At 36.7% G+C, this 25,945-nt stretch overlaps 1 protein-coding gene across 2 annotated transcripts in view; it reads right to left on the bottom strand.

The window, feature by feature from the left end:
- Nucleotides 1-25,945, bottom strand: part of DCDC1 (doublecortin domain containing 1) — a 661,015-nt gene that overhangs the window by 523,184 nt on the left and 111,886 nt on the right. For both annotated transcript variants that reach the window (XM_071218130.1, XM_058305602.2), the window contains 4 exons: nucleotides 23,690-23,959; nucleotides 21,260-21,416; nucleotides 20,617-20,779; nucleotides 160-365 (listed from right to left, as the gene is read on the bottom strand). In XM_071218130.1, coding sequence (XP_071074231.1) covers nucleotides 160-365; nucleotides 20,617-20,779; nucleotides 21,260-21,416; nucleotides 23,690-23,907 — 744 coding nt within the window. In that variant the 5' untranslated portion in view covers nucleotides 23,908-23,959. The remainder of the gene's footprint in view (nucleotides 1-159; nucleotides 366-20,616; nucleotides 20,780-21,259; nucleotides 21,417-23,689; nucleotides 23,960-25,945) is intronic.

Raw genomic sequence — 25,945 nt, 5'->3', positions numbered from 1 at the left:
TTTGAGTTCTGTATAATGCCTTCTTGATATTTCACAGTTTATTAATTGATATTGATATTTAGAAAGAAAAAACCAGTACATTTTTAAATCCACTGGTTTAAAAAATGCCATTAATACTTTGAAATTTAATTCATACTACAACATTTAATACAAGATTACCTTTTTCATGGTTTCTTTTCCCACTGTAATCTCATGCCCCTCCTGCCCCATGCCATTCTTTAAAAACAGAATTTGGACTGAGGTCTTCTCAGTAAATTCCTTCATTCGGATGGAAAGAACAGGCTTGGTTTTCTGTCTTATGACATCAGTAGGAAGCATCAGTCCATTCATTGTCCAAGTTACTTTCTTCATTAACAACAGATGGTCTAGAAGATAATTTTTTAAAAGTCAAATCAATATTTGGCTTCAAAATAAAAAATGGACACATCATGATTCCCCTCCCCCTATTACCTATATCATATACACTGGCCAGTCTCCATTTAGATGCTGGTTTTCTGAAATGCTACCACCAGCTTCCCACTAACCGTGACATAAGCTGTAGCAAGCTGTCTGCTCTGATAGCCTGCATAAATCATCATTTCTGAAGGGAACAGATGTTCAGAGTATGAAAGAGTAATACCACAATTTAGTCCTAATTAAAATTCACCTTATCATGTCTGTATCACTGATCAGATGCACCCAGCTTCTCACCTATTGAAAGGACCCAATGTCCGTTGCTTATCATGAAACAACATGAATCCTGAACTGATGTTTCTTTAAAACTGGGAGAAGACTGTTTTCTCTTAAACATGGTTTCTTATACACGTTGCTTTAAAGATGATAACCTCTAAATAGTAACTTTATATGATAAAATTCTCCTGTGACTAGGTATGAAGGTGCCTTCTAGGAGACATTGAAACTATTTCACTAAAAATGAGAAGCAGTTCTCATTAGCAGTTTACTTTGACCCATACATTTTCAAAGATGTGTGCAGGAATTTAAGTTTCAAAACTCCCACTAATATTAATGGGAGTGCAACTAAATTACTATGTATGACTTTGAAAATGTAAGGGTAAGATCAGGAGCATAGTATATTGCATACTAAGTTGCTGTCAGCATTTCTCTCTTTTCAAGAGGTTTCATTTCATAAATAAATAATTTGCAACAGAGCTATTTATTTTGTGCATTCAGTTTATTTTAGATTATATATTCTTTTCACATAAATTACAAAAATGCAATACTCCACCCTTATCTACTATGTTTTTGTTCAAATGAGAGAAACCTATTTTATTTACATATAACTGTAAATAGCTTATCTGTTAGAGGGAATTTCCAAATAACTCTTCTATGTTAGCACTTACCTTGAAAGAAGCATGGCCTCTTTGATCTAGAAATAATATTGCTATGAAACACAATTCAGTGGTTGTAAATAAACTTCAAATCCCAGAATAGTTACATTAAATACTCAGAAAAGCTCTCCTTCCCTCCCTTTCTCTCTCTCTCTCTCTCTCCTCTCTCTATCTCTCTGTCTCTCTGTCTCTCACTCTTTCATACACACACACACCCGCATATATATAAACAGTGGGGAAAAAAATGAGCAAAACTTGAAGAGTCAGTTGAAAATGAGATTACAAGATTATACATGTGACTAAGCCTTCAAGAAGAGAAAAAAATATTTTAATAGAAATGTTACTGTATTTTGTCATTTTGTAATCTTGAATTGATAGGATTTAGAATCAGAGAAATGTGCTGAGTTAATGAATGCTGGTAGTTTGATGGTTTAATAAAAATCTGGAAGCCCCCCAGATGATTTGAGTAGTAGGAAGAATATAAGGTCTACCTTCAAACATATCTAGGTTTGAATCTCAGCTCTGCTATTAGTTACCGTGGATGATTTATATCTCCCTATATCACAGCTCTCTCATCTACATATTATCTAGTGGGCATAACGCTACCACCTTGTGAAGATTAAATATTGTCTGCTATATAAACATACCTAATACATTGAAGTCACTCCATAAATATTAGCTTCTTCCTTTATTTCTCTGAAATTCTACATTTATCTTAGAGCTCTAGAGTATAGTAATCGTTGCATCCAATACAGAATCCACTCAGAGTATCTGAACAGAGGGGATTTACAGCAGGGAATTGGTATGCAAGGGATGGAAAAGGCTGAGAAGCAATCCAAAGACAGAGATGCTACCCAAAGATTAGTAACAGAAGGAAACCACTCTACCAAGCCCAGACAGGGAAGGTGTTACAGGGGCCTGGACTCTTAAGGTTAAAGGGCTTTCCTCTTTGATTGTTTCAACTAGGCGCTAGGGAACAGAACTTAAGGAAGCACTTCAGGGTTATGCAAGGGCACAACCCTCAGAGTAGGTACCTCTGTTTAAGATTTTGTCCCTGAGGTACTTCATTCACCTAACCATAGCCCCAGCCCTAGCTTTGACTATGTCTTCTATATGCACACTCCTTAAATTCCACTTAAAAATAGTTAGGCGCTGTTTTCTCTGATTTATAGGTTCTAACTCATTTAATCCTCACAACAACTCTATAATGTAGGCAATATTATTATCCTCATTTATAGGTGAGGAAACTGAGGCACAGAGAAGTTAAGTAATGTGCCCAAGATTTCAACAGCTAGTAGGTGGTGATATTGGGCTATGACTTTTATTCTAGAAACTGGGCTCCTAATCACTATTATCACTATTCTGCCTCTAACATATATTTTCTGCCACTATCTCAAATTTAGTATGTCTAAAACAAAATTTCCTATTTTTTGTATAAATTAATTCAAACATCGTGTTTCTTATTTCTGTCAGTTTTCACTTCTTTCTCAGTTATCCACTATCTCTGGGAAAGTGTCAACCCTTACCTTTTACTCTTTTCTTTCCAACCAATTGTTTATTCATTCAATGATATTTATTGGGTGTTTACTTTTCCACCATCAGGGTGACAGCTCTGACTAAGAACAGCTCAGGCAGCTCACAGCCTCTTGGGGAAAGAGTCAGTGAAGGGCCTCTCTAAAGAAGTAACGTCTGAGTAGAAAGACCTGCATGATGAGCACTTAGCCATGAAAATCTGGGGGAAAAGCATTCCCAGAAGAGTGAAAACGAAGCAAAAGGGCTCTGAGGAGAGAATGAGCTATGAATGTTTAAGAAAGAAAAATATGGTAAGTTTGAATAGAATGAAAGACAAAGCTGAAGGGGTAGGAAGGGGTCAGAGACTATAGGGCAGGAAAAGGGTTTGGGATTTATTCTAGAGGTGACAGAAAGCTATTGGAAGTCTCTCAGCAGGGTACGTATAAAGAACAGATGACAGCAGAATATGGCAGACATGGTTGGTGCCCTACCCGGGTCCCCTTTACCAGGCTAGTGTACTCCAACTCCAGCTGCTGTAAGTCCTGGTTGCTAACATTTCATAGTTGCACCCTTCTCCTGCTATTTGCCCCTGGCTGAAGGGAGTCAGCCACTAGTAAGAAATGCCAGCAAGGTTATGATCTCCTCTCTCCTACCTCGGGCCAGTGACTGAGTGATTGGAGAACACTGACGGCCAGTCCCCTTCCCTCAAGGAAGGGCAACTCTGCAGTGCCACTCATATTCTAGGCTGGGGCTGTATTTCAGCAAACTTACGGCTTTGTCAAGCTTCTCACTCTGCTCTATGCTGCTGCGTTCACTTCCTTTCAGACCATTCCTACAATGTCTTGCACAAAAATCCCCATCACAGGCTCTGCTGCTAGGGAACCGGATCTGAGACAGAAATAAAAGAAGGTGTGTAATAAAGGATTAACCTTGATGAAAGAAAGCTCAGGTGAATTTCCCTGGTTGACAAGACTCTGTACATTTTGCCATACACCCTTGCTGCAAGAAGTAAGTGCTGTGTCACAACTCCAATGGGAAAGGACAGCTAAAAGCTTACGCCTAGAATTCTCCCAGGCCCTTCCCTCTGTGTCTCTTCCTGTTGATTTTAATCTCCATGCTTTTGCTATAACAAACCAGAACCATGAGTGCAAGCATTTTGCTGAGTTTTGTAAGTCCTAGAGAAATCTTGAGCCTGAGGGTGATCTTAGGGACCTTCCAAACTTAGAGAAGGGAAACCTAAATCTCAACAAGACTTTCTTCCTGATATCTCTTAAAAATCATCATTCATTTCCATGCCTAACCAGCCCATACTTTCCATTTCTCTCACAGCCTCTTTTTATCTGCAACAGCTTCCTAATTGCATTTGATAATCTTCCATCACATCTGACATTCTATACTCCAATTGCAGCTGAATTTTCCTACAAGATCATTGGCTAAAGTGAAAGCTTTTAGAGTTAGTTCTTGAAGTCTTCTACCAGTCAGTCAGTCTGTCAGGCAGGCAGTCAACAAATAATTTTTGAGCCTGTCCTATGTGCCAGACCTTGTGCTAGGAACATGAAAAAAACACAGTCCCCTTAAATTTACACATAACAGAGGAGCTTACTGACTAAAAATGACAGAATTTCCCATGTTTCTTAATACTTTCCCACATTTCACAATATTCCCACTGTGGCACTATCTAAAAAGCAACTTATTTTCTGTGGCAGTTTAAGATTAGTTATGAATTCCCCCAAAAGAAAAAAGGATTATATTTGCTAACTGTTCTGTTCCTCTGGATGTGATCCTCTTTGATTGTATTAGATTTACCTGACATGTCTATTACCTGTTAAGATTAGGGTTTTGACTTGACCACAGCAATAGGGTGTGACTCAGAGTTGAGTCCGCACTCTCTTGGTGGGGTGATGTAAACAGATGCACTCTCAAGAAGACATATGGAAGCGAGAGAGCTCCATAGATACCAGAGGAGAGAACTTTGTCAGCTTTGATCCTGAGGCCCGGGGAAGAGTGTTGAGCCATTTGCCTGAGAGTTTACAGATAACCATGTGCAGAGACCAGAGCAGCTGAGAAGGCCCAGAAAGAAACAAGTCCTATGCCAGCCTGTAGCTGAGAGAGAGGAAGCCTGAACCCTTGCAAAGACTGGCAACCATCTTGCTTCAACACATAGCAAATGACTTTGGTGAGAGCGACCTTGAGTTGGACTCTTTAGGGCCTTGGAACTGTAAACTTTTACCCCAAATATATACACTTTATAAAAGCTAACAGATTTCTAGTACTTTGCTTCAGCACCCCTTTGGCTGACTAGTACAATTATATAATACCTGTATTGGTCATTATGTCTTTATTAAAATCACTGTGATTCCATTTATAGACTTCTGTGTCTCTGGCCAAGCAGAACGTCTGATGCAACAGAGAAGGATTTCTTAACCCCTGTAATTATTGATATTTGGGGCCAGATTATTCTTTGTTGTAGGGGCTATCCTGTGCATTGTGGAATATTTAGCAGCATCTCTGGCTTCTACATGCCAATAGCATCCTCCAAATTGGGAAAAACAAAAGGTTGCCATTTTGCAAAGTGTCCTTCTGGAGGCAAAGTGTCAGGAATCACTCCAACAGAGAAGTTTAATACAATCACCTTCTGCAGGCATGCAAGGAGCTGTGTATAAGCTACTTTTATGTACCACACTCTTTCTGACTCCAAACCTTTGCCTTTTCCCCTCCCTCTTTGCTGGGCTAACTCCCTTTCTCCTCAAATCAGTGTTACCTCCCCCAGGAATCTTCCTTTGAGCTACACCTCTTAAGGCTTCCCAGCTTTACCTTTGTACCCCACTTTTCATTGAACTCTGTTTTTGTATGTGTGAACCCAATAGATTTTGAGCATTTCTAGAATACGAAACATGCTTTCATCTTTGTACTTCAAGTGCCTGATACATTGTAAAAAAAAAAAAAAGTGAACTTATTGGAAGCTTATAATAAAACTGGATCATGTTCACAATGTAAGCATTTGTACCACTCTGTAGAGTCAGCAACTAAAATAGTGCTAGTACATATTAGATGCTCAGTAAATACCTGTAGATGATTTGCCAAACATATCATACCAGAGCATGGCTATTATTTCATTAGGTAAGTATTAACTTATGTTTTCTTTGTATTTTGAAAAAAGATTACATTTTAATACTCATGATTAATTAGCTTTTCTCTTTATTGCATTTACAGAGAAAACAGAAAATATATCATGGAAGACAGAATAGAAAGAAGCAAAAATAAATAAATAAAATCAGAGGCCTGGAGTATAGTATGCACTGGCTTCAAAATTGTAAAGTCTCGGGGTTGAAACTTTATGAATTATTAACTCTAAACATCTATTTAATTCATACAAGTATTCATTCCACAAATATGCATTGCATGCCTACTGCATTCTCCCTGCTAGGAACACTGCACAGAGAAGGCCTCAAAGAGCTCTTGGTTTGACTGAGATGAAAAGAAAGAAAACCAACATACAATATGGCAGGTGCTAAGTCAGGAGTGCACAGTGTACTGAGGGAGCACCAAGTATGGGCACCTGACACAGATTGCAGTAGTCAAGAAATGCTTCCGTGAGGAGGTGCATGAGAGAGAACTTAAAGGATACATGGAGTGGGCAATGAAGGGGGGTCATAATCCAGGTGGAGGAAAACAGTGGGGTAAGTCCCAGAGTCATGAAACAACATGATGTACTACTGTGAGGAAACTGAAGACAAAGTGGCCAGAGTTAGAGCAAAGACGTGGGAAGGAGGCACAGCAGGGCCTTGTGCACCATGAAGAGAAGGTCCATATCTCCCAAAGGAGGCCATTCCAAAGTAGGCAGTGGAAAGCTGGGACTACTGAAAAATGTCTTCCTTTTATTTATGTAAAATCCATTTCTCTACTAAACAAAGCTATTAGAGTGAGAAAAGATACAGATCTAGGCAATATTTCTCAAAACATGGGTTATGAGCCATCTATATGAGTACCAACTGGAATGCCTAGCAAAAGGCCAAGGGACTCTATATTTAGAATATGAGTTGATTTTCATAGAATCACAGCTCTAGGGACATATGCTTTCGTACTAAGAAATGTGATTGGAGAGCTGATGGCCTAAGTAAGCATTATTACATCCAGAGGCAAACCCCCTCCCCTCGCCCCCCTCCCCTCCACCCACCAGAATCTGACTCTTTCATACCAGCACAGAGAACACGAGGTCACTCAGCAGACTTGGCCTAAATTTTGGCCCTGGTAAGGTACAGGATTAATCTCAGAGGCTAGGGGTAGGTAGAGTGAGGCATGGTGGGGGAACTGTAGGGTATGCAGAACAAGGAGTCAGGCCGAATGTTAAAATAAGAAACTGAGAGTCATCTAAATTCATCTTGAACTCTTAGGAATACATACTTGCCAATTGCTAAAAATGCTTCCTACCTTTCTGCTTCATTTCATTAACCTTCTCATCTCAAAGTCTTTCCCAGGGCTGAGGCTATCTGGTAGCTTTGTAAGAATTAGAAAATAGAGCCCCATCTTAGATGTTGGAATTAGACAGTAGCTCTGGCCCCACAGGGCCCACAGCAGTACACAATAGTAAGTGACCCCAAACCTTCCCAAAGGGCATACCATCACCTTTTTCTAACTTATTTATTTTCAATAATAGTTAATAAAGGCATACTCTATGCAAGATACTATAAGGAATACAAAAATTAATGAGCAAGAGCCTCACCCTCTCCAAAAAAAATGGTAGATGGAGTTGGGACAAGGGAGTGGGCAAGAATGGACATTCCAGACAGAGGCAATGTGGGAAGGGTGAAAGGCTGAAAACCTCAGATCCCAGCCTATCTAGGCCACTCTGAGAATCATTTATGCCAGCACTCCACTTCTGACCATTGTCTGGTCCCAGACAAACATTAACATAACCATTAGCCTCTCTGCAATGTAATTACTCTTGGACTGGCTTACTTAGGCCCCTGCCAAAGGGGGACATTCACAAATCTACATATCAATTTGAGTAGGTGTTTTTTTTTCCTTTAAGCATACCCTTCCTAAGTGTCCACTCACTGTTTGCCACCAAGCAGGCTGCTCTAATGAGGTCTTTTCCCTCTTCTCCCTACCCGCCAAATCCTAGAGATACATTAATAGATGATTCACCACAGTACCTATTTCATCTAGTCCATCATTCATCCATTGGACTATATTTATTGACCATGTATTAACTGCCAAGTCCTTTGCCAGCAAATAATGGTGAACAAGGCAGCCATGGTTTCTGGCAGAGAACTTGGTCTAGAAGGGAAGAAAGACATTTCATCAGTGTCTTAGTTTCCCAGGGTGCTATGACAAATATCACACAACACTGGCTTATATGAAGGGAATTTACTAGCCTATGGTTTTGAGGCTAGGAGAAATCCAAAATTGAGGTGTCAGCAAGGTGATACTTTCTCCCTATATGCTATAACATTCTGGTGCGGACTGCCAGCAATCCTTGGGGTCCCTTTGAGGCAGGCTAGTTTAGGGAATGACAGAAGACAAATCTGGAACCTGGCAGAAAACCACAGCTGTGAAACATCTGGCTGTGGGAGCCATCCCTGAGGGAAAGACCCCACAAGATGGCTGCTGGAAGAACATCATGAAAATTCCCCATTTGGAATGGATTTCCTCTCCTATCAAGAAAAGCCCTGGATATTCTCAAGAGGCCTTGCCTTTGGGTCCCCCAGGGGAAATGACAGGTGAGGTAACCAATTGAAACAGCAAAAAGCTGGGACTCCCCTGCAAACATTAACAAGGAGTGGGGAAAATAATGGTTTAAAAAGTTTTGTCCTTTCTCACTCTGCCTGGACCAGCATGCAAGTACACCTGGGAATTTGTAATCTGTAATGGGGACGTGTAATCTGTAAAATAGTACTTTTTAGCCCTTTTCCTTTCTCTTTCTGGACCAACCCACAACTATACCAGTAATATAGCCTGTGCATGAATTCACACTTATCTAATTCTGTATGCAAGCGTGCCTAGTTTGTAGAAAACCAATTAAGTGATATAGGCCCTATAGGCTTTGAATAGTCAAAAAGGATGTAGACTAAGTATGTATTCAAAGTCACATCCAGATGGAACATGGACCATGGACCATATATTAATTCAAGCTTACCTGGAATGTGGGCGATATGTTAATTCAAGCTTAGCTGGTATTCAAACAAACCCCTAAATCCAAAAAAAAACAAATGAAAAAAAGTCTTTTTGACCCCTAAAACTCCCCTGGCCCCACCCCGTGTGTCTCGTATAAAAATAACCTAAAGCCCCTACTCTGAGCTTGGCTTTTTGGACAGGAGTCCGCCGGGCCCTACCAGTCATAATAAATCTTCCTTCTCAGAGAATTCCTGCATCCTGACCTTCAATATGCGATCCCTGAATCCTCTCAACTTCCACTACACCAGGGACCCATAATCTGTTATTTTCTCCTATTTCTTTTCTCTCATTTTCTTAATAAACTACTGGCCTAACTAAACTGGCATATACTTACATTACTTTTTGTAGCATAGCCAAGAACCTAGAGAAAATCTGGCAACATCTTTGCTTGTACGTCTGCTTCCTGTTATCACATGGCAATGTACTGTCCTTCTCTTCTGGGTTCCATTAACTTCTGGGTGCCAGCTCTGTGGACTTCTGGGTTCTGGCTCATCCCCGTGGCATTCTCTGACTATGCCCGAATTTCCCCTGTTTATAAAGGACTCTAGTCATCCAGATTAAGACCTAACCTCATTCAGATGGGTCATACCTTAACTAAAAATAACATCTTCAAGAGTTCCTATTTACAAGGGGTTCACAACTACAGGAACGTGGATTAATGATAACAAACAAAAGCAGGATCTTTTCTCCAGATGTGCCTTTAAAGCCAATTTCTGAGACACTGGGGTTTCAAAGAGAGAAAGAGTTTATTTGTTGGTGTAAACAAAGGAAGCCAGTTGCCTTAGCCCAAAAGCTGCCTCTTGGACCTGTCAAGATTCTAGTATTTTGTATCACTGGAATGCTAATAAAAAATTGGGGTGAACTTGGACACAGGTTCCTTCATTAATAAACATTAAGGGGCTGAACAGGATGGGTGGGTGGGTATGAAACCAGAGTGAGTCTCAAAGTTACAATCAAGGAAGAGGAATTGGCCCAGTGGTTAGGGTGTCCGTCTACCACATGGGAGGTCTGCAGTTCAAACCCCAGGCCTCCTTGACCCATGTGGAGCTGGCCCATGCACAGTGCTGATGCACGCAAGGAGTGCCGTGCCTCACAGGGGTGTCCCCCGAGTAGTGGAGCCCCACGTGCAAGGAGTGAGCCCCATAAGGAGAGCCGCCCAGCACGAAAGAAAGTGCAGCCTGCCCAGGAATGGTGCCGCACACACGGAGAGCTAACACAACAAGATGATGCAACAAAAAGAAACACAGATTCCCATGCTGCTAACAACAACAGAAGCGGACAAAGAAGAAGATGCAGCAAATAAACACAGAGAAAAGACAACCAGGGCAGTGGGGGGAAGGAGAGAGAAATAAATAAATAAATAAATAAATCTTTTTAAAAAAAGTTACAATCATTATCAGAGATAAAGGTTCTGGGATAGGACAGTACAGAGTAGAGGTCAGCCACAAGGTTTTACATATGAATATTAAATAGGAGGTTGGAGTGGTTACCATTACAATAGTAAGCACACACAAGGTGAGCCTAAGTCTACAGTAACCATAAACAGGGTTGAGACCTGTTTAGAATGACCATCACAATAGCAGATCCAGCCAGTATCAGCAATTTCAGATATTATTCTTTTGCTATTTTATAATATAAAGGCATCTATATAATGATTTTGTAATCATAATCATTTGTTAATTCTAACCCTCAGTTACATTAAGATTAGGAACATGTCTAAATTGGGATACGTAGTCTACCACAATCAGTAAATTACAAATCAGATGAATATTACAAAGAGGAACATTTGGAATGTAAGGAAGAGTATAGTTAAAAGTAGGAGCTTCCTCAAAGAATGGAGCCAAATACAATGCCCTCCCATGTGTGAATCTCAACAATGGGAGCCTTCCAATTTCCCCTTTTGAGTATTCTTGAAGCTCAGCTTTGTCAACTGTACTGACAGCAGTCTTACACACCCAACTGCCAAAGTAGGGTCTCCAGCCTCACTTTGTTATCATCTAAATTTTCTAGCCACACTTGGTGGGTTTCAAAGCTATCATGACCAGACCCTTCCCACATGTTATGGGTTCAATTGTGCCCCCTCCCCCAAAAAAGATTTGTTCAGTCCTACACCCAGTCCCATGAATGTTACCGTATTTGGAAATAGCATCTTTGAAGATGTGATTAGTTAAAATGAAGCCAAACAGGATTAGGGTGGGTTCTAATCCAGCTGATTCAGGTCCTTATAAGAAGGGGAGAAATAAGATGCCGACAAAGGGAAGAAGTGTATGTGAAGACAGAGGCAGATGCACCTCCAGACCAAGGAATACCAAAGATAGTCAGCAAATACCAGAAGATAAAAGAGGCCAGAAAGGATTCTCCCCTGGAAGCTTTGGAGGGATCATGGCCCTGCTGATATCTTGATTTCAGACATGTGGCCTCCAGACACAAGACAATAAATTTCTGTTGTTTTTAAATCATCCAGTTTGCGGTACTTTGTTACAGTCAGCTCTAGCAAACTAAGACACTAGTCTTCCCTCTCTTCAGGAAATTCTCCCCAGTAGGTTACGCTTTCACTGGAGGTAAAGATACGATGTGATAGCTTCACTCCAGTGAGTAAAGGCTTAGGGTACCCTTGGGAAACACTTCCCCAAGGGTTAGGTATATCCTAACTGCTCAGGGATTGCCAAATCCTCTTGACTGACTTATTCTCTTGGAGCATTTGAAAAACATTATACCCCAACCATATGTTATATTTTATTTTGAAGAATTTACATCCTATTTTATTTTCTTAATTATGTTTTTAACCAAATCATGAAAAAGATAAAGTAGTTTCTAGTCTACTCTGTATCAGAAGGTCTATCTATGATATCCTTCCACTCTTCAATCTATTTCAAAGAGCCAATGCTTATCACAAAATTAAATAAATCCAGATACTTCCACATTATAATTTTCCATTTTGCAAAAAAAGATTTGCTTAGGAAAAAAGAATACTGCATTCTTCTGCCACAAGAAAAGAAAAAGGAGCTAACTTGCAACTTCAAATCCATGAACTTATCAAAAATCTTATTTTTTAAAATGTATTCTCTTGGGCAATAAACTTGAAAACACATTAATGCCCTGATTGTAAAGGAGATATAGATAATGACATTAAATATGAACAAGCACATCATTTCATAGGCACAAGATGAGTTTATAAAATATAAATGCTCTGACAGTAAGAAAACATACTGCTATATTCAATTATGTCATCTGCTCTAAATACAATTGATTATATATTTCGTAAATAGATTAAATCCAGGTCACATTCCTGTGTTCAAATGAGTTTCTACTCACTCCCTTTTCTCTAAATTCTTGCCTTCTTTGTTTCTGCAAGTTCTAAAGTGTCATCATTTATTGCTATAGGCATGATGGCTACATTTAACTAATAATGACAGTGGCTGTCATTAGATTTTAACTCAGTAACACTAGTCTGACATATCATTTGAAGTATGTCTTCAATTTAAATTTGACTAATATTACAAACATTCCATCCATTGTGCCAATCAAAATGTTATCACCCTTTCCCTGAACTTTTCTATGAACTATCTTTAAATAAATTATGGCAGCTTAAAGTTAAGGCTAGCTCTGGGTCATGAAGAACATATTTCAAAATACAACTCTTGGAATAGAGCAGAGTAAGACTGTTCAGGGTTTCTTTTATAAGTCGTAGATACTGACCTACACCCCAGGGTGGGGGGGGGGCGGTAATCCTCTAGGCAAAAAATAGTAGAGTGAGAGAGTTCAAGCCTCTAACTCAGACTCCCATATGGAAGGGATAGTAAATTGGTTGTATATATTTCAAAACCAGACTTGGAAAATACCTTTAGTAGTAAAATCAGATATTTGTATGAAAATTGGTGAAAACATGGCTAGAAAGATACAGAGAGAAGGAAGGAAGATAGATAAAAAGAAGGTAGAAAGACAACATTTGAAGCACGTATTATGTGTCAGGCTTTTATACACATCGTCTTCATTATTCTGCATAATACCAGTGTGCAAGGTGAACACCATTGTACTCAATTTACAGATGAGGAAACTGAGGCTTAGAGAGGTTAGGTGACCTGCCCCAGACTCACACCATCGTTTGCTTCCCTGGTAGTGTTGACAAAAGAAGAAACAACTGTTTTTCTTGTTATTGCTCTGCACTCCAGAAGCTAGTTCTTCTGGGAAGGCAGGAGTAGTAGCAAATATCTGAGGAACAGCCTTGGAATCTTAATAGTATTTAGAAGCTTAGTTATGTTAATAAAATGCTACAATTAGTTTTCTATTTTGACTAGGGATTAATAGACATGTAATTTTCAAATAATTGAGCTTTATTAGGAAAAATGAGATAACATACAATAATCCTTTAAGGTATTGTTAGCTCTGCTTTATAGATAAGGACATGAAAGTGCAGCCCAGTTTGCCCAATGTCATACAATAGGGACCAGGCACTTTCAAGATCATCTGACTCTGGGTCTAGTGTTCTTTCCACTAAAAAATTACACATTTCTCATGTCTCTCCTAACAGATGTCTGAAAGCTTCAAAAATGTATGGTGTGAAAGCCAAAACCCTCTGAAAGAATAAATAAATTCTCAGGTAAAGGAACAAGTAGAGTAGACATACAATTGCCTAAAAGATTTGAAGTTACTGCAAATGCCTGTTTCATTTTTTTTAACTTTTTATTTTGAAATACACTTACAGAAAAGTTGCAAAAATAATATAGAGAGTTTCCATATACTTTCCACATACCGGTAAACTTTTTTGTTGTTCCTATATACCCACACTCACGAGCAGCTTTCCCTATTATTAACAATTTGCATTAGTGTGGTACCTTTGTTACAAATGATGAAACAAATTTTTTAAAATTATACTATTAATTGCAGTTCTAGGTTTACTATACGGTTCATCTTTGTACAATTCTATGTGTGCTTTTCTTTTTTAGATTTTCATTCTGGTAACTTATGTACAACCTAAAATTTCCCATTTTAATCACTTTCAGATGTACAATTTAGTGATGGTAAATACTTTCACAATGTCGTGCTATTATCACTACCATCCATTATCAAAACTTTTCCATCATCCCAAACAGAATCTATGTACCAATTAAGCATTAACTCCCCATAACCTAACCCACCCTGCCCATGGTGGCATATTCTAGTTTCTGACTCTATTAATTTGCATATTCTAATTATTTCATATAAATGAGATCATATAATAGTTGCCCTTTTGTGTCTGACTTATTTCATTCAACATGATATCTTTAAGCGTGTTTCATTTTTGAAATTCCCTCTTCCTTTTCTTTGCATGCCATTATTTGTTTCTATTAGCCACCTGTTTTTATTTCCTTTATAACACTTATTATTGCCAGGCAAATTACCTTGTTTAGTTGTTTACATGTTTATTGTCTATGTCCCCTTCCATTTCACTAGAATATAAGCTCCATAAGATCTCTGTCTTGTTCACGCCATATTGTCCAGGCTTGGAGCAATGCCTGGCAAAAGGTAGGGACTCAATTAAAATTTCTTTCAATGAATGATTGAAAGAATAGATGGTCTCTATTTAACTTTTTCTTCTGCCTACTTGGACAGGGAACCATAATTTTTTCTTTCCTCCCTATACACACCCTGAGCTCTAGACAAAGAGATTTTTCTCTCCATTTATCTTCATCCACCAGCAAACATCTTGAGGTGTTAAGGACAATACTTACAACCCTTCTGAATTAACATCCTGGTAAGCATTAATTTTTCAGATTTCTTTAGAATTGTGACAGAAAACTCAAGGCCACATGTGTTACTGTATAAAGAAATTCTGGTCTTTCAGAAAGTTGATATGGTACATATATTATAATGGTACATAGAATCATATATTATGTAATGCCAACTGCAGAATCTTAGGGTAGCACACCATAGTTAAACATATTAATTCTTTTTCAACTAAACAATTTATTAGTCATATTAAATAAGGTTCTGCTACCAAATGAGTTATGAAAAAACTGGTCTTCTGTTTTGGATTTTGGAGTTTCAGATGAAGGATTTTGTGTCTATAACACTAACGCAGGGTTATATATAAAAGATTTGATTTGAAAGTTATTATAAATGCCTGTTTCATTTTTTTACCTATTACAATTAAAGCACATAGCTGAGTGCTTGGCCTACAGAAAATACTCAAAGGATCTTTATTAAACAAGAGTAGCCTCTCTCTCTCTCTCTCTGAAAAATATATATGTGTATGTATGTATCATGTATGTATATATATCATGAGTATGCCAGGATCTCATGAGTATCCAAGAATTTAGATGTTTCTTAATGATTTGATATTCCATGCCCCTGTTCCAAGTGGCTCCCTCATCTGTTCATTGTTTCTGCCCATTGTCTATTCACTGTGTCTGCTAAATGTCTGCTCATAGTGTCTGCACATTCCATTTGCTTGTCTTCTTTTAGGAGGTACTGGGAACCGAACCTGGGACCTCCCTTGTGGGAGGTGGGTACCCAAACACTTGAGCCATATCTGTTCCCTTCTTGTTGCATCTGCTTATCTTCTTTAGGAGGCACTAGGAACCAAACCCAGGACCTCTCGTGTGGGAGGCAGGCACCCAATGGCTAGAGCCACATCCACTCCCTGATTTGATATTTTGATGATGTAAGGAGACACTGCCAGCCTCATGAATGCTTCATTGGCTAAGGACATTTGCAGAATTTTTTTTGGCCCATCTCTTGCAATTTTCTTTAGATCCACATCTATTTACATAGTAAGGATACTCTACCCGCTTGTTTACAGGAATAGGAAAATCGTTTTACCACCACTTAAAGAAAAAAAAAAAAAGAGAAATTCTGTGTTGTTTCAGAATAATGTGCTTTTCCCCTCTATGATGTAATTTTCCTGCTTGCAAGTATACGTTGTTAAATGGGAGAGAAGATGAAAAGACAGATAATTCCACCTAACACATATACTATTCAAATAGTATGATAACAGGGAATTTGGGAAAGCTAACCCTAAATCCTTCTGTAGCTGCCCAAATTAAGTAACAGTTAACTTATAGGATAGCATCACTAAGCCCCGTATTAACTGTGGTAAGCTAAGAGCAGCCCTATGGAGTTCTGTCTTTAGATTCAGCTGTAGGAAGGTATGATATGATATGGTTAGCAGGTCACTTCTTGAAACTTGTGCTTTCAACATAATCATTTAAAAATCAACAAACTTCATAGGCATAATAGAACAGAATAGAATACACAAATCCAGGTTCATTAAACTAATGCATTTTTTGAAAAACAAAATATGACAGAACATTTCATTATTGACGCAGATATGAAAAAAAAAGTGTTATGCTGCTATTTAGAATGTGTCTTGCATGTCGTGGAATTGAAATATTTCCAAATCATCAATAATTAAAATGATGAGAATCCATCATTTCACTGACATTTACTTCTACATGAAAAGATGGCCTATTTTAAATGTGCTCACACATATTCTTGTCAATCACAAGCTGTCACAGCAAATTATTTCATTTTGTAGATCACATGGCAGTTAGCAGAAAATCTCTAGGTTTAAATTTAGACCAGGTATAGTGTCAAGAATTCTCTTCGTGGATTTTTTTTCTGTAACTACATCTTCACAATACAGTATATAAAAGATGTGAAGTCTTATTCAAAACACTTTCATTTTTGATTAACAAAACTCAGGACTGAAATGAATCACTGTAAATGATAACTCTGAAAGTCAAATAGTTGAATAGGATTTATAGGAAATAATAGAAATATAAGGCTAAAAATTTTAAAACATGTGCAATAGGCTGCCCCTTTTTCCCAAAGCTTTATCTACATTGCTAATTCTTTGCTCTCTCACCTACTTTTGTACACAACCTTAATTTTAACTGGTTTTCCTATAAATATAGTTTTGTACAATGTTACCTTTGTGGGAGGGAAGGGCGAAAGCTGAAGTGGGGACCAGGTTGGATTAGTATTTATAATTCCTGAGTTCTGCCACTCTGAAACCTAAGCAGAAATACAAACCTAGTTTTTAAGGCGAAAAAAATATTTTTTTTAACACAAAGTTCCAAATGTTGGAAACTTGGAACTAATGAATTAGGTCCAAATAGATTTTTCCCTCATCTTCTTTAAGATATTAAGCAAGTGGAGGGCAAAAATCATGTATTTATTTATCTATTTGTTTATTTACTTATGCTATGCTTTCATTGCCTTCAGCTCCTAGCAGTTATAAAGGAGCCAAGTTCTTATTAAATTTACCACCGTTAAGCAGAAGGTTCAGGAAACTGAATAAAACCTAAACCACCTGGTCATGAATCTGAAAACTTTTTAAATGCCTTTCAAACAATTCATTGATTATTTCTTCACAATTTCAGCAGAATCATTAATAAACGTAAGCATCTTTAAATGCCAGAATTGCAAGGCCTAATAAAATATCTTCAGTCTTTATAGAAAACATTTTTTATCTTTTCTGTATACAATATTTCTGATTCATTATTCAACTTCAAAATATAAGAACTATTCTAATGTTGCATTTCAACAGGGAATGCTTCATGTCAGAATTGACTTTAGCCTGATCTCTATATAAAAGCTTTGGTATGTGGTGAATAGCTCTATGGCTTTCTATTAAATTCAGTGCCATTGGTTGTCAACAGTGATGCTCAAGAGGATTAATAAAATAGTGAAAAAAATCAGAGATGTTGAATAGACTTTTTTCTACCTAGATACATTTGGAAATAGTTCCTAGGCAATTTTCAATATCTACACCACTTTTCCAAAGAATGAGAAAAGCAGTGAAGTATGGAAATAAAATTACCAGAGTACACACTGACTTATCTGACCTTCCTGTGCCATAAATAAAGGAAAACCTTCCTTTGGAAGACCCATTTGATCTACACTGCTAAATAGTGTTCTCAGTTTTAAGGATTTAAACTTATTTACCCAGTTAAAGCCTCTTAAAGCTCAGGACATCTTAGACATAGTAGGTACTCAGAAAAGACTTAATGGTTCAAATTTAGATTGAATTGAATTAAATTGAATTTAAAAGACAGATGAAAGAACAAGGATTTTACAAAAAAGAAACCAGATCATGATCTCCTCCTTTCATCTCTGTATTTCTGTTCTGGTTTAGTACCTGTCACATGGTAGGCTATCAATAAATAATTGCCAAATTAATGAAAATCAGTATATTAAAATAATGACCAGTTGCTGACTGTAATGCCATTTTAGCTAACTGTATATAATACAGTCATGCTTATTTAGAAAAGATACATCAGTAACATCCAATCCTCCAACTGTTCTCTCCTGTATACTTTTAACATGTTGAATTTTCCAACTTCTGATAATGTCTCCTCATTCTAAGTTTATCTATCAATTTCAAAGCTATTCATACATATTTTATTATTAAGGTACAATTAATTATATTAACATAGTGAAAATTTCCAGATTTGTTTATAAAGCACAAGCCTAGAAAGGTAATCTTTAACCTGATTTAGATGATCTGAAAAAGTATATGTGAATATGTTCCTAAGTATGTATATATATACACACACACTCTCTTTCTCTCAAATTATCTACATCAAGTTAAAGATTATCATATATATGTGGTGAGTGTATATATATGTGTGTGTGCATAGATACATATTATATACATATATGTACATATTTATTTACATTTATATTCTTAATATTCTGAAAAAATATATTAATGTTCAGGTTTATCTATGACCTTAACTTAGACAAGTGGCTTTTTCCTCAATATACTTATCCTAAGCCTTTTTAATGGACATGTGATAAGCTAGTCGCTGTCCAAGCTCACCTACAATTTCTTTTCTCAAAAGACAAGGCACATCTGCCACCTGCTCTACTCTGTGTCCCAGCAACAACTGTCGAGAAGCATAAAGATTGATTATCAGTCAAAAACCATTGCACAACACCAGATTTTGGTGGGTTAAGCTTGCTGATCCAGCAAGAGATGGTGTGAAATTTTCAGGAGTATGTGCCAACATTTTGGTGCTAAAAGAACAGCAGTGCATGTCACAGTGAAACACAGCCAAAGATATGCAGACAAAGCAGAGAAGTTTTTGTTCTGGACTTGGCTTTTCCAAGGATAAAAAAGAAACCCCAAAGTAAGAGGAAATTAATTTTCACATTTAAAAATCATCCACCACCAAGCTTAGTCATGTATGCCACATTGTTATTTTAGGCATACAATCTAGGAGATTCTCTAAGAGGCTGAGCCATAAGTAATTTTTATATATCTCTTATATAATACCATTAATCATATGAAAGGCAAGAATTCCTTACTAATAAAATAATTTAAGATTCTAATGACACACTCACAACATAAATATCTGGGGAAAAAAAGGTTGCTAACAGAAACATATAGGCCACAAAGAGTCATGTTGTTATATGAGTAAATAATTCAATGAACACAAAATAAAGGCAGCCATATTTTAGAGTTAAAGCAAATTTGAAAATTATATGGGTATATAGTATTGCACAGGCAATTACAGCAACAAGTTTCTTTGCAAGGACCAAAATTATCTTGAACTTTCTATTGAATTCAAGAAATTATTTTTTCCTGTAGATTGAGTATTATCAAAGAGATAGAAAGCCTATCATTTTATCCAGTAGCATTAATAAAATATGGATTTTCATCACCTTTTCTGTAATGAACTCCAGAATTACTTTTCTTCCACTTATGCAATTATTGCCTAGACTTGCCTTTGCTTCACCAATTTTATAGCAATTGCAGAAAAAAAATTCTAATGATATATAAGAAGCAAAAGGGAGTACAGCAGTTAAACATACTGCATTTTTATGTCAAAGTTCTTAGTCATTTAAATGTGATTACCATATATAGTGCTTGATAACCGACATTGGGTATGACATGCTTGGAAGAATATTCTTAGATAGCTGCTACTTTTGTTTTTCTCTTAAAATGAATTCTTCTCCACTGAAGAGACAAAAATGTTTATTTTAGGAAATGTCCACATTTCTGAAGTTAGAAACAATGGATTTTTTAAAAGAGCTTACCTGCAACTATGTCTAAGATTGAATGTCTACATTTCAAAGTAAAAAACAAGAAAGGCAACTGCAATAGCAGTATTTACCTTACAAAAATTTGTATTAGGAAAATCATATGTAAATAAGAATTATATGTTCATTACTGTCCACATTTTTGTTATTATGTTAATGCCATCTAAGAAAGACCAAGAGTGTAAGTGAATAAATGATACTTAAAACTTTGAACTCTATTCTGAGAGTGAGACTAATGAATTATGTCTGTCGAGTGTCACAGAAACTAAACAGTAAATTCAATAATCTCTGATTTAATTTATTATATTTTCACCATTTAACCTCCTGCAGGCTCCCTAATGTCTATTCAGATCTATATTAAATTAAGCACCAATGCTAATGAAGGGCAATAAACGTGGCTGTCAGTGGATTTTTCTTTCATTAAGCACATTATCCTCTTACTGAGCTGTAAATGCGTAAACATTAGTTTTGTTAAACCATGCAAAAAAGACAGGATGGAAATCATTTTTTAATTGCACCCCTTAAGCAATTTACTGTGTGTGGGGATAGGGTTTTTTTTTTTCTTTTCTACCTTTAATTTTTTTGAATGGATCTAAAAAGGGCTCTCCAGTTGAAACATAAACATCAGCTTCATGGGGTATATCTTTAGGTTCAAGGGCTTCAGTGCCGTCTGCCAAGAACACTCTTCTCGCAGCCATGTTCAGCTTCAGCTTTTCAGTGCATTCCTCCAGCAACTGGAGGGAAGCAAGAGGTAAGACAAAGTGATTAATGACAAAGAAAGTAACACATTTCCATGAAACAAAAGGTTCTAACGATGGAAGTAGAAACCCAATTGAGTTACTTGCCAAGTTAATTGACTCAAGTAACTCAACCAATTATAGTTATTTAATAGCAGTTGAAAATATGGAAATAAAAGGTAAAATCATAGCACTAAGAATTTTTAATAATTGCCTAATTTTAGTCCTTAAATTTTCTGTCGTTTTAATAACTATATGATAAAAGATATGATATTTGTTTAATTAAATACACTATATGTTGATAAAAAAGCAAAGTCATGAAAGGCCTATGAAAGCTATGTATTATTTAAGTGATTTACAGAATCAGATCACTAAAATGAAAATTTTAACACAGTAAATGTTATGTTTCTTATTTTTTATATTATAAAGACAGTAAGGGAAGAAATAAAATAGTGAAAACTTTGGAATACTAGTTACCAAGGTGATGGATGGCACAGTAACTTTGGCAAAGACTGTTCTAGATCCATTTTTGTAAGCTGTTACTCTAATCATTCTTGATTGAAGTTTCAGTCTTTGAGGGATTCTATGCCAATTCTGAGCTGACTGAAATTTTAAAGAAGAGTATTCTGCAACTCTAAAGGAAAAAAAAACATAAAAACTGTGCATGTTAATTAATATAAATTTTTAAATAAATATTATTTTGGATTTGTTTTACAGATATAAGCCCTAAAGATGATCCTATGTATATAATCGTTCCAAAAAAATATTCTTATAGAATAAGATTGCCCCTATTAAAATATTTTTTAAAAATTTGAAACAGAGTGTTTTCCAAAATTGCTCATATAATTCACATATGTCAAAATAAATCTTATCATTTTATTTATAAAACACCATACCACTCATTTTAAAAAATCATACATAAAAAAACATGATGTATCTCTTGCATTCTGAGAGGGAAAAAAAAGATCAATATGGTTTTAGCATCATGCACTAGTAAATGGCTAAGATTTTCCCTTAAGTTTTCATGTTTATCAAAATTCTTTGGTTTCAAAAGAAAAGATTTATGTCATTCATCGCTGTAAAATCTGTTGTCTTGTATGTACAGTGACATTTTCTTCCGTTTATTCCCCCAGTGTTTTTTTTTTTCATTTTTTCTTCAAAGAAGCATTAGGCTACAGAAAAGTTATGTACAGAATATAGGTGATTCCCATATATCCAACATCCTCCTCCTTTTCCCTCTCCCCTATTAATAACATTTTACATGTGGAGAGTACATTTATTACAATTGATGTACAAACATTGAAACATTGCTACTAACCATGGTCAATGATTTACATTATAGTTTACATTTTGGATCAACACTTACTGTTACTCTACTATAGACTTATTGTTATTCTAGCAATGGGAGAACTTCTATCATTGATGTGAAGGCAGTGACCACTGGAGGTTCTGAGCAGGGGAGAGGGAAAAGTAAGTGTAATTTGGGGGTATTTTGGGGACTTGGGAATTGTCCTGAATGACACTGCAATGACAGAGACAGGCCATCACATATCTTGTAATAACTTACAAAAATGTGAGGAAGAGAGTGTTAACTATGATCCACGCTTAGTGGCAATGCTCCAAAATATGTTCATCAATTGTAACAAATGTACCACACCAATGAAGGACGTTGTTATTGTGGAAAATGTCAGAGGTCTAGGGAGCAGATCATATGGAAATCCCTTATATTTTTAATGCAACATTTACATAATCTAAGTATCTTTTTAAAAAATAAATAAATATATTAAATAAATACTATGGAGATAGCAATGGCAGAAGGCCATGGATATTCTTCTTTTCATCAATAAGGACCTGCCTTTCATTTCCACTCCTGGACTTTTCTAAATCTTTTCATGGTCTATACGTTTATTAGCTCCTTTATGAAATAGTATTTCCTTCCTTTATTCTAAACTGGGCTTTCCAAAGTGCTGTGGGGAGACTGAATATGAATTTGTTTCATAATGTCACTAAGATTCATTTCCACATCATAATAAACTAACCACAACAGAGATTGTTATGAGGAGTAAATAAAATGTTTTGTGGGGAAAAATGATTTAAAATTCAAACAAATCACATCTAAAATTTTTATTCTAAAGTCATTTTGCTTGCCTTCATTTCACATTGTCTGGAGTTAAGATTTCTTTTTTATAAGTTTTGTCTTTAGTCTAGACCAGGTTTTTTTTTGTTGTTTTGTTTTCTCTTTATTATTTTCTAGGCAAAAATGCATGGTAAAATTGACTAACATGCCAAATGCTTAACTTCAAAGCTCCCTAACTAACCGTGTTAATTTCTACTGCTACAGCAGCAAAGTAAACATTTTAAAATAAAAATTCCAGTTAAATTAAAATCAACAATATACCTATATATTCAAACACTAGAAAATAATGGGTTATCAATTTCTTGGTTTGATTTTTGTTTTTATCAACATTTTCCTTTGTCCATGAACTCTTTGTAACAGTTTATAACATTCTCTATGTGAAAAGCTTTACACAGAATGGTTTTTATAATAAGTTCATTGCAATTTCATTTTATTTCAAAGTATTAGTTAAATGTCAAAAGCATGCATTTCTCTTTCTAAACAAATACCCTGTAAGTAAAGATATTTCATGATCCTAGCATGATTCTGTTTCAAATATTCTGCTCAGAATTTCAGATGGTCCAGGTTGAAGTGTATCTTATGTTTTCCACAAGTGTAATTAGTAGTATGCTACTCTGGTGTTTTCAAAGAAAAGTAAATAAACAAAACAAAAGCCTAGAGATGTGTTACATTTTAAATGTCTGAAATAGTCCATTGAATCATTATAAATTCTGCTCAAAGGAAAGAGCTTGAACAGTCAGTTAAAAAGAACAGAGAAGAGCTTTCATTACCTCAGTTGACCCACCAGAACACTGACAGGTCTGTTTCTCTTGGATTCTGATATAAGACAGGAATTGTTTTTACTGTTTGATTTGTAGCTGTCTAGGTCTGATATTTCATCATGGCTATGATCTGATGCTGTTTGATGTGTGGAGCAATCTTGAAGTCCTGACCCTTCTGGCACAACCGCTGAATGTAAAAGTCTGCCGGGGCCAAACTGAGGCTGCATATAATCTTCAGTAGTTTTAATAACTGCTTTTGCCAGGGATGAACTAAAGCCCCTGAAAGAAACAATGCATGCAAAATATAATGACATGATTTTTAATCATTATCATCAACTATCCATTTTGTTTAAGCCTTACAATATCCCTGGGGAGTGGATACTGTTTTTAACCCCATTTACCATATTTAAGAAACTGAGGCTCGGAGAGACTAATTAACTTGCCAAAGGTCACACAGTAAGTGACAGGGTAGGAATTTGAGCCCAAACCTGTCCTAAGATAAAATCAATGCTCACAATCATTACACTTCATTGCTTTCATTAATTAAACTAAAGAAGAAAGTGTGTATAATGTACAAAACTATGTAAGAGAACATTTTTAAATTCTTTAATTCATTTTATTAAACATTAGAACTCTACTAAATGTTAGGAAACATGAAAATTAAAGGGTCGTGTCTCCTACCATCAAGAAGGATGCAAATTATCCCCTAATAAATAATTAGGGAGTATGTGTTAAACTCCTTGAACTATGAGTGTGTATTAATTTCAAATACAGAAATAATTCATTGAAGACAAGCTTAGCATGGGCTGAAAAAAGTTGATAAAGTCTTCTCAGCAGACCTGGGATTAAGGTGACCAGCTCCTCCTGGTTTGTCCAGTACTATCCTGGTATATCAGCACTGAGTGTCACACATTTTGGTAATCCCGTCTTGGACAAACTGGAATGGTTGGTCACCCCACCTAAGATTTAAGCTGAACGGGTAGAATGTAGATGAACACAGAGGGAAAGTTGTATAAATGGGAATAAGCAGAGAGTGCATGATTAACAGACTTAAGGAAAGGAGCAGAAGTGGCTTGAGGGAAGCAGATTTGGCCCAATGGATACGGCATCCACCTACCACGTGGGATGTCCAAGGTTCAAACCCAGGGCCTCCTGACCCGTGTGATGAGCTGGCCCATGCACAGTGCTGATGTGCGCAAGGAGTGCTGTGCCATGCAGGGGTGTCCCCTGCATAGGGGAGCCCCACATACAAGGAGTGCACCCCATAAGGAGAGTCACACAGCACGAAAAAAGTGCAGCCTGCCCAGGAATGGCACAGCACACGCGGAGAGCTGACGCAGCAAGATGATACAACAAAAAAGAGACACAGATTCCAGGTGCTGCTGACAAGAATCAAGAGGACACAGAAGAACACACAGAGAATGGACACCAAGAGCAGACAACTGGGGGGAGGAAGGCAGGGAAGGGGGGAGAGAGAGAAAAAAAAAAAAGTGGCTTGAGGAGGAAATAATATGGAAGTCTAACTACATCACTGGGAGCTAAATCATGAAGGACCTCAAAAGCAGAGTCATCATTCTGTCTATCTATAGGTAAGCTATTTCTAAGTACAGTATCTTATTTTCTCCACCTAAAAATGGCAAATTCTTATAGTCTATGTTCCTTCTAGTATTTCAGTTTGTGAGCAGACATCTACAAGGTGTGAACAAGAGACCATAGGACCCAGGATGATAGGTAAATGTATGCAAACACAAAGTTAGGAAAATGAAATAGATATAAAGTTTAATAAAATAAAACAAACTTTTAACATATTTGAGAACATTAAGCTGTGTGGTGATTAGGCATAGAGGATAATTAGGATTATTTTTACACAAAATAAATTTGCCTCTTTCCAATTTGCCAGTTTAATAGTTCTTATATCAATCCCCCACCCCCACCCCAATTATAAACTAACATATGCTCAGTGTCAAAAAGCTCGGCAGGGGCCCCTCCTCCATATCTTTCTCATCCACAAATGCTTATAATCATAATTATTCCTTCTAGCCTGTACTCTTTATGTTTACAAATGTTAAAAATGGTAAAAATTTTTTTCTGAAAGAAAGGAAGGTGGTCACATGCCACAGATATGTGTTTATGTGTGCATTTGTGTGTTTTTGTGGGGGTTTTTTTTGAGTGTGGAGTTGACATAGTGGGTCAGTGGGAGCTAAAACACTGAGACCCAAGGAGTTGTGTTTCGCTGTTGTTAGTGAGGACATTGTCACATGCTTC

This window comes from Dasypus novemcinctus, chromosome 10 (assembly GCF_030445035.2).
Source record: "Dasypus novemcinctus isolate mDasNov1 chromosome 10, mDasNov1.1.hap2, whole genome shotgun sequence".
Classification (NCBI taxonomy): domain Eukaryota; kingdom Metazoa; phylum Chordata; class Mammalia; order Cingulata; family Dasypodidae; genus Dasypus; species Dasypus novemcinctus.
This window is presented reverse-complemented; position numbering and strand designations above follow the sequence as displayed.